Source organism: Rhamphochromis longiceps, linkage group LG4, assembly GCF_057381845.1.
Source record: "Rhamphochromis longiceps isolate RC_006_pf linkage group LG4, R_longiceps_female_GT1.1, whole genome shotgun sequence".
Lineage (NCBI taxonomy): Eukaryota > Metazoa > Chordata > Actinopteri > Cichliformes > Cichlidae > Rhamphochromis > Rhamphochromis longiceps.
The window spans coordinates 20,619,019-20,628,096 of record NC_140560.1 but is presented as its reverse complement, the minus strand read 5'-3'; the positions used below and the strand labels follow the sequence as shown (position 1 = coordinate 20,628,096).

Below are 9,078 nucleotides of genomic sequence, written 5' to 3'. Positions count from 1 at the left end.
TAGCTGTGTAGACCAACAGTTTCTGAAATACTCAGACCAACATGTTCAAAGTCACTTCAATCACATTTTTTCCTCATTCTGATGCTCGGTTTGAACTTCAGCAGGTCGACCTGACCACATCCACATGTGCTGCCACGTGATAGGCTGGTTAGATATTTGTATTAAGCCGGTGAACAGGTGTACTAATTAATAAGAATACACTATAAACATGTGCAGGTATTATACATAATATATTTACAAATTAGTTTAAGGATACAATATTAATTCCTAATTATCAATTTCTAGATGTCAAATTATTAATTATTAGCCTGTTATTATTAATTTACGACACAGATTTTTAAAAATGAAGTAAATTCAAAACTACAAGATTGAGCTATATGAATCACAGTATGCAAAATAAGCCGATCATAACAGAAACACAAGCAAGATATATTTAAAAAAAGACGCCAGAGTTACATTGGCATTAAATAAAGATATTAAAAAACGTTGCAAGATTTAATGGGTTTTAAGCTCTTTCGTTATAGGATGTTACCCTCGCTTTTATTTACCTGGTCGGACCCAGGAACTTCCAGCAAACCACTTTGAAGTCGGACGTATTTGGAAACGTACAAAGAGGACATGCGCAGTAGGACCATAAACGAAGCCGTTGTTTGTTGGCTTTCAGTTAATATCAGTCAGGGCTTGCAACGTTTACAGTCCCTTTTTTCATATTAAAGCAGCTCAGCTAAACAATAAAGTTTGTCCTTGTCATCTTCCACTGTAGCCGCTGCTAGCTTTCTCCGTGCAGCATGTTTGCCTCCCAAACCTCGTCCTTCCAAGATTCAATCGACGTGGAGGAGAGAGATGACTTTGACAGCGAAGAAATAGCTGGATACAGCCAGAAGATTCAGCTGAACTGCTACTACACCATCTATCTTTATCAAGGCACAAGGTAACCGTGGCTATTTATCTGCTAGGTTTCTTCTTTGCAGAGCTTTGCTGTAACCATATGATACCTATGGTTCTGCTTCTTGCATCGATAACTCGAATTTAGGAGCATGTTTAAAATCTTAGGATTATTACTGTGGATAACCCTTATCCTCCTTTTATTTCTGAACACAGCCAGGAAAGATATCTCTGTGTAGTTTATGGTTTTATTTAGCTGTATTTGTCCCTTCTCATGCTATTATGCGGGTAAAGCCCACTTTATACATTAAACTCTAACCAGGTGATGAGTAAACTGTCGATTGTCTTAGATCTGAGGCTTCTGGGGAAAATGTGGCATGGAACCAGAGACGAGCAGACTCCACAACCAGTCAGGAAGACTTTAGGTAACGAAGGAGCCAGCGCCTACCTCCCACTTGCTTTGCCTGGTTTCTCTCTGGCTTTCTTTGTTGTGCATCAGTGTTTCCACGAGCTGCCACCGGCAATCCGATTAACATGGATTCAGTGCTGTTTTCATTCATGGTTTTTGTTCCAACTGGTCATCACTCTGCTTCTGAGTTACGTGGCCTTAAGGTGCCTCCTGATCTAAACAGTGGCTCCACTTTTATGTATCAACTACTGTTGGTAAAAAAAAAAAAACTAATAAAAATAACTTTGAATGTCTTTGTAGAGTGTGGAAAAGTTTAACAACTATGTGACTCAGTTGTGTGTTGTGTGCTGCATATTGTCATCAGCTTTCTCCATCTCCTCTCCATTGACTTCAGTGGCTTCCACAAACTTCTCATCCCTGCACTGGCTGTTTTTATCCACACTGACTCTCTGCTTTGCCCACAGCCTCACACTAATTGACAGCAGCCTGCCATCAGAGGCAGAGCCAGAGCTGCGGACCTACATTTCAAGGAGGCTGAGCAAAGGAGCCCTGCTTGGAGGCATGGGCAACATTGCCACTGTGGAACTCAGGTAATAATTTTACATACAGCAGTGGTAAGCTTACACACACTCAATATGCTTTCTTTGAACTGTTCTTCTTCCGGTGTGGAATGATTGTACAGCTACATCTTTAAGAACTTTAAAAATAAAACAAGAACTGGGTGCACAAGCTTCAATTTATTTAAGATTTTCTCTAATCCACACAGAGTCCACAAGCTTCTGGCTTAACTTCAGCTGGATATTTGAGCACATGTTTTGAACCTCATCTCGTTTGTTAGACTTGTGCAGGTCATGATGTGGAAGCATATTATGTATTTATATCAAAGTGAATATAGCCCGTTTCATTTAACCATACTAATGAAAAGCTAAAGTTTAACTGGAAATATGGCTCAGCAGTGGAAATGTATACATTTATTAACACAACCATTCTGAATTTTTACTCGACAGTATTCCAGAGCAGGCCGTCGGCTGCTACTGCTGCCTCCTGGAGCAGGAACGGTCTCCCGAACAGCCGGATTCCGATGGAAATGGATATGTCATCTGCTTTATGGGAGGGTCTGAAAAAGGACTGAATTTATATCCTTTTGTATAAAATAAGCCAAAGTTCTAAGTAAATTGCTTTCCAGGACTATTATACGTGATCCTCCTTGCTGCTACGGAATGTGTTTCACTGCATTGTTGTGGTGCGTCCGTGTTACAGTTCAAATTCCTTGACTGCATACACATTCAGATTAGAGCTCGATAAGTACGTCCAAGGCCTGCACAGCAGCCTGCAAACCCCAGAGGTATGACAGTGCAATAACAGTGTAACTGTGTACCAATAATATGTTATAGTATTATCCGTGCAAGACTGACGTGTCCCACTTTGTTTGTGTTTAGCTGCAGAACCTTGAGACGGAGGTGCGCCCCTATCTGAGTCAGTGGTACGAGGAGTCTGTGATGCACATTCATCGAGTGGTGCAGCTGGTCCAGAGCAACATCAGCTTCCTGCTCCACGCTGTGAGTCATTTCTCACCACTACACTGTTTACTTATTGAAGTATGTCCAGTAAAGATAAGTGCTCACAAAGCAAACACTCATCTGATACAAGAGAATAAATAATTAAGATAAGAATGGAGGACTCAAGAATAACACTGCGAGTTGCTCTAGAGAGGAATTTTGTTTAATAGGTACAATACTCCATGAGACAAGTGTTGGAATAATATCAGAAGCTTGTGACATAACCCTGGTGAGGAAGACATTACATAACAGTTACCAAAAAGTGTTTCTAGAAACAAACCTCGGTCACAGGTGGTTTGGTTTGCTCTCATTTCAAGAATATTACATCATTTCTATCATCAAATCACCCCTCACTTGATCCTCAAGACAATTAATAGATTTATATAAAATGTGTGGGGCGCTAAAAAAACAAATTGAATTAAGCACAGGTTTCCATAACTACAGTGAGACTTGCCAGGGTTTCCACACATTCACTGTCTGTGATCAGTCTTTATCCTTTTTACACGTCTGAAAAGTATTGGAACTACATATACTCACTGACCACTTTATTCAGTACACCTCAGTAGTAGCAGGTTGGACCCCCTTTGCCCTTCATAGAAGAATAAATTCTTTATTGCTTAGATTCAACGAGGTGCTTGAAACCTCAGTTCATTTTGACATAATTACACCAAGGAGGAAGATGAGTGTTACTTTGGTTCTGGGTGAACTGGTTTTGAAATCATGGTTTAGCTGTCTGTTTGTTTCCAGCTTAATTCATTTCAACCTCTAAAACCTTGTGTGCACAGGCTCTGAGTCACACACATGTCGAGGTCATCAATTCAGACGAGAGGACGAAGGCTGACGTTTCCAGGTGAGTGAGGTGACGAAGTCCATGCTGATCCTCATGTATCAGGTCTGTCTTTCTTCCTGTTGTTCATGTTCAGCAGTTCAGTGTGAAGAAAAAAAGCATCCACTTTATGCTCTCAGGTTCATCAAAGCAGCCAGTTTGCAGGGACTTTCCCAGCAAGACACCACGACCGCTTCTCTGTGCAAGGCCATCTCAGAGGACGCACAGTCTGCCCTGATTATAGACTGCTCCACCAGCCCACCCACACTCACAAAAACTGGTAACTCACACACTGTGACATGTATGTAGTCTGTCTTTGTAATGTCTGAGAAACTAATAAAAATGTTTTGTCCCCTCAGTCAGTAACCGTTTCTGTGATGACTGGATTCAAGCATTTCTGAACGCTGCAGAGCGTTGCAATCCGTTCCTGCTCAGACAGATTCTGGAGAACTTTAAACTTAAGGTGGGAAAACACACACACACAGACTGTAGTTGTTTTTTTTTTACTTGTTGCCTTTTTTTTTTCCATCCTCGCCTCTTCCCTTTTTGTAAAACCCACTACTTTGTCTCTCCCCCTGCAGGCCATCCAGGACATGAACAGCTTGAAGCGCTTTGTGCGGCAGGCAGAGATGAGTCACTACGCGCTATTTCGCTGCTGCCAGTTCCTGCAGGGCTGCGGAAACGGGGACGTGCTCCTGCAGAACGCCCGGGCCGAGCACAGCGACCTGCCCGAAGCCTGCAGCATCATCACGGTCCTGGAGGAGTTCCTCAGGGAACAATCCCAGGCCCAAGCGTGATCCCCGACCGACGTGCACTACCAGCAAACCTCACACTACAATCTAAAATATCAGATATCCTGAGAGAATCGCAGCTGTCGAGGCTGCTGCGTAATAAAATGTGTAAGTTATAAAACTGTTTTGGAGACTGGTGGTCAGACTTGGAATATACTGTACTGTAAAGCAGTAACAGATTTAGTAGCATCACTGTATTAACAATGACAACTATTAACGCCAGCTGTAATTCACAAATTATAACTTTCTAAGGACATTACCTCAGTGAAGATAAGTACAAATTGAAGAAAAACAGATTGTTTAAACTGCAGTTGTTGAGTGGGTAGTGCAGCTTGTGTTGTGTATCCCGATACTATGAACCAAATATTATTTCTGGTATTTTTGCTAACTGACAAAGATGACAACAGGGCGTAGCGTGTGGCTTATTTAATTCTATTCTTATCAATTCATTAATATTTAGAATTTATTTTGATTGTGAGGGGAAAAAATTACTGCGACTGCACAAATCACTTTTTACGCATTGCTTGTTACATACGTGCGCCTTGTTTTTGCTTGTATTTCAACACAATATATGCACTACTAAATTATTTTAATGAGTAAGGATACTGTGTGTGTACCAACTGTATGTTTAGTCTTACTCTGGTAACGGAAAGAAAATTGTCGTATTTGTAATGTGTGAATATTTTTGTTTACATTCAGTATCACAGCCTTCATCAGCTCACAGGCACCACGTGATCGCTCGCTACATCACTAAACTGAGTGCGTGGCGTTTAAAGAGTTTCCCACAAAATAAATGAAATAAGAGATTAAAAATACAGATTTGACAACAAGCTCATAGTAGACTTTTACTTTCTTTCCTTCTTTTAAAGTGTTTTAGCATTAAGCTCAGATCATTCCCATTAAATCAAGTTCAAAGTGTGTAATACAGCAATATCAGTAAAGTATAATGGTGTATACTTTTAAACTGTGAACCAAGTTTGACATGTAAAATGAATTGTTTTTACTTTTGTGAAACATAGTGTGACTGACCCTGCAGTTCTTTGTGTGTACACATTTCTGTACAGCATGTTTTCTCTACCTATAAATATGTGTTTGTGGTTCTCTGGTCTTGTATAGAAGGAGTAAATAAATACCACAGTTGAACCTCTGCTGCGGTCGTATCTGTTGCCTAGTTTTAGACGAAACATTGAACAAAGATGAGGGATATTATTTACATTTGTATAAATAGTACTAGTATCCAATACTGCTACTTCTAGTAAAACAAATAAAATACAGAAATGAACAGTTCCCAAGGTTGACAGCGTGTGGAGCTGCTTGTGCTGATGTTCTGAAACCACAGCTCAAATCATCCACTTAGTTCCTTCCTTTGGCTGCAACCGATACAATGAAACTGTGTGCAAGTGCATTTCACAGAACTGATGCAGTTTTTACTGCCTGTCTGCCTTTACATACCAGCATCAAAACAAACTATTGCAGCACACGTTAAAAGTTCTCATTGTGTAGAGTCGGTTGGGGGAAAAAAATAAACCAGAGTAGAAGACGCGATTAGTTTCATTTAAAACTGAAACACAAAGATAAAGAGATGAAGCAGCGACGGTCTTCCAATCCAAAGCTGGTGAGTTTGCCGGCCTCCACCGATGCTCTGAAACTACACCTCATATATTCCAGTAGGTTCCTTCCTCTGGCTGATCGTCTGCAGATGCAAACAAACACTGTCAAATGAGTTTATGAAGAACTGGGTTATTTAATTGTTTAACCGGGTAAAGTCATAGAAGTTACCTATGGTGTGATCAGACATGGTTCTCAGGAGTGAGCTTGGCACGTCATAGACACTCTCTGCGAGGGTGTGAAATGGATAAAACATCAGCAAACAACAACAAATATTCAGACTTTTCACTTCTTTCCTCTACAAGCAAACCACAGTCTCACCATGACACTCAGCAGTCTGTCTGTAGGACGCAGGGACATCGTAAACGTCCTCTTCTGCCTCTGCTGAGCGGTTCGCCTTACACAACCCTGAAGATGTGACACACATTAGAGCCCCCTCTTGGACATCTGCATGCTCTTATTGTGAAAGCTTAACTATTTCAAGAAAGTTTTTGGTCATACTGTTTTTAATAGGCAAAACATCATAGTGTCCTTCTTGTCCGGCTTCTGCACTGCTCATCTGGCTGGACCACTGGGGATCGCTGGGACAGTCATCTGAGAACAGCAGCATTTAGCACCAGAAATAACAATTCAAGCTGTGATGGTGCAGAGAGACAGTCATGATCATTTTTACCGTTGCGATTCTGGTAGGCTTTCCCTGTGTTCTGATAAATGTCTTCCTCGCTGTCCTGCTCTATGGGCTGCCAGGTGTTTGGGGGCTGAGAGGTCTCCTTGGGTTGCCAGGTGTCTTTGGGTTGCCAGGTGTCTTTGGGCTGCCAGGTGTCTTTGGGCTGCCAGGTGTCTTTGGTGCGGGGGCAGATTTTATGGGGTTGTGCGTAGATGTAGTCGGAGGGAGGGGGCGCAGAGAGGGGCCGAATTGGAAGCTCCTCCATGACACTTTCGCGGTGTGAGCAGATGGGTGCCATGCTATGTAGTCTTTCTCGCTGCTCACACACATCAAGTCTGAGGAGCAGAAAAAGTGAAAGGTCAAAAAAAACAAAAGAAAGAAAATTTGCCGGGATATGATTGTAAATTCAGATCTTACTGTGCGTCCTCAGAGACGGAGGTCGTGGAGGCAGAGAGATGCATGGCCTGCCAGAGGTATCCCACCCACTCCTTCCTGAGGTCCTCCGTCTCTGCTGCCTGCACCACACACACGCGTCCAGTGGTTGAAGAGGGAAAAGGATTGAACTTACAATTGACAACATGCATATCAAAATTAGAAATATGACATTTCTAAAACGCAGTAATGACTCACCAACACTTTTTTCTTCCCATTTGTCATGGTTATTTCAAAAATAAAGCGCTTCCTGTCAGCTTTCTGGACCTCTCGCACTGACTGCACCTGACCCAGAGGACAGATGACACATTTAGGTAATCCAAACTCACGTACAGGCGCAACAGCTGCGGAAGTACCCCAGAAATCACAAACAGACTGGAAAATATGTGCTAGTGCATTTCAGAGAAGTGGTGCTCATTTAAAGAGAAAGGCTGCTCACAGCCTTAAATACAGCACTTTCCTTATTAAGAGAAGAGGTTAAAGCAGTCATGTGATGAGTAAAATGAAAGAATACATTTTATTTCACATTATTGTGACACAACTTGTGAGTGAAGCCATCAAATGAATGTAGTTCATCAGAGGCATCAATTAGTGAGGCACCACTGCTAGTGCTAACAAATAAAAAAAAAACACTCAATAAAAATGCTTACGGTGGTTAATTTGGGCACTTACTGCCACATGTGCAAAATCAGCTTCCTGTATATAAACTGTAATATTCAGGGATATGAAGGACTTACTGTGTATATGTAGTAAAATCCTCTCAAGCTCGACTGCAAAGAGAAAAACGTCCAGTGTGAACATACAAAGCAGTGAGATCTTTACAAGAGGCATTTTCTATTTCTACCTGTAATGAAACCATAATTAAATGGGAATTACTAATTAAATAAAACAAAAACACTTACAGCACTTCCATTCTTCTTAGTGTAGAAGAACAAGGTTGTGTTTTGAAGCCTGAACCAGTATGTGACCCATCTCATTTTCTACAACCACAGCAGAGAGTGCCCAAAGTCACTTTCTAACAACAACCGTAACGTTCACAGTAACTCAAGGGCAAAAGGAGCTTTATAACTTACCACCGTGTCTTTTCTTTTTTGTAGAAAGCTCTCAAAAAGCAGCTCGGTCCCATCCACAGACATGTTAACCTTCAGATTACAATTTCACACTGTGGCTGCCAGTTCTTGCTACCTGTGTGCGTGTGGTGAGACTTCCTCATCGCTCGAACTGAGAGCAGTATCGCTTGCAGCCACATCACCTTCTCACTTCTGCATTCTGCACAGAAGTCCTATCTGTTTGAGTTCACGTCACAAAGCTAGTACAGCAATGACCATTTCTACTATGACTGCTGCTTCTATTCAGTGACACACACACACACACGGTGACATAAGTGGGTGTAAAGGTCATTTATTACAGATATTTAAAACCATTTCATTTCTCCTTGTCCACCAGCATCCGTACGGCACAAGTCGTTATTAAAAATGCCGAAGATGAAGAATGACAAGACTCAAAGTGGGGAAAAGGGCGAACAGCTGTTAATATAATGATGCCTGGTTTAAACGGTGCGTCTAACTTCATAAAAATATAAGGAGGAAAAAAGCTTTATTCAAAAGGCAGAAAAACAAAAATAAAAACAGAAAGCAGGTAGTCGTTCACCATGAAACTGGCTTCGATAATACTAAATACAAAAACACATGAAAAAGAAAAAAATCCCAGAGTTTCATGCGGTGCACTCGGAAAACAGACGAGAGAGAGAAACAGGTTAATAAATTAAACACACAAAATAAACAAGTGCACGGCATCCGTGACCTTTTTAGTGTTAGATGCAGCGCTCTTTGTCCCATCGCCTCCTGTTCTGGCTTTAGCTTTGATCCTAAAATGTTTTTTTAAAGGAATACATACATAAT

At 41.3% G+C, this 9,078-nt stretch overlaps 2 protein-coding genes across 3 annotated transcripts; one reads left to right on the top strand and one right to left on the bottom strand.

Moving 5' to 3' along the window:
- The first annotated feature begins 614 nt into the window (after positions 1–614).
- Positions 615–5,616, top strand: lg4h17orf75 (linkage group 4 C17orf75 homolog). Of its 2 annotated transcripts, XM_085403699.1 has the most exons (10): positions 615–931; positions 1,236–1,310; positions 1,759–1,884; positions 2,302–2,432; positions 2,581–2,639; positions 2,734–2,853; positions 3,639–3,703; positions 3,820–3,959; positions 4,039–4,142; positions 4,261–5,616. In XM_085403699.1, the coding sequence occupies exons 1-10, from the start codon at positions 789–791 to the stop codon at positions 4,474–4,476; spliced, it is 1,179 nt and encodes a 392-aa protein (XP_085259825.1). In that variant the 5' UTR covers positions 615–788; the 3' UTR covers positions 4,477–5,616. The 2 variants fall into 2 exon arrangements, with proteins under 2 accessions (XP_085259825.1, XP_085259827.1); XM_085403701.1 differs by lacking the exon at positions 1,236–1,310.
- Positions 5,465–8,999, bottom strand: LOC146671486 (uncharacterized). The gene is made up of 10 exons (XM_085403702.1): positions 8,251–8,999; positions 8,080–8,157; positions 7,915–7,947; positions 7,376–7,462; positions 7,163–7,260; positions 6,752–7,080; positions 6,580–6,672; positions 6,400–6,486; positions 6,250–6,306; positions 5,465–6,163 (listed from the first exon to the last, which is right to left on the bottom strand). Exons 1-10 carry the CDS (start codon positions 8,311–8,313, stop codon positions 6,126–6,128), a joined length of 963 nt encoding a protein of 320 aa, XP_085259828.1. The 5' UTR covers positions 8,314–8,999; the 3' UTR covers positions 5,465–6,125.
- Positions 9,000–9,078: the final 79 nt, after the last annotated feature.

Coding starts and splice junctions, on each gene's coding strand:
- LOC146671486 (XM_085403702.1), bottom strand. CDS start 8,313: ATGTCTGTGGATGGGACCGAGCTGCTTTTTGAGAGCTTTCTACAAAAA. Junction 8,158..8,250: donor AAAAAAGAAAAGACACGGTG/GTAAGTTATAAA, acceptor CTGTGGTTGTAG/AAAATGAGATGGGTCACATA. Junction 6,487..6,579: donor TGTTTTGCCTATTAAAAACA/GTATGACCAAAA, acceptor TCACATCTTCAG/GGTTGTGTAAGGCGAACCGC.
- lg4h17orf75 (XM_085403699.1), top strand. CDS start 789: ATGTTTGCCTCCCAAACCTCGTCCTTCCAAGATTCAATCGACGTGGAG. Junction 932..1,235: donor TATCTTTATCAAGGCACAAG/GTAACCGTGGCT, acceptor CGATTGTCTTAG/ATCTGAGGCTTCTGGGGAAA. Junction 1,311..1,758: donor ACCAGTCAGGAAGACTTTAG/GTAACGAAGGAG, acceptor CTTTGCCCACAG/CCTCACACTAATTGACAGCA.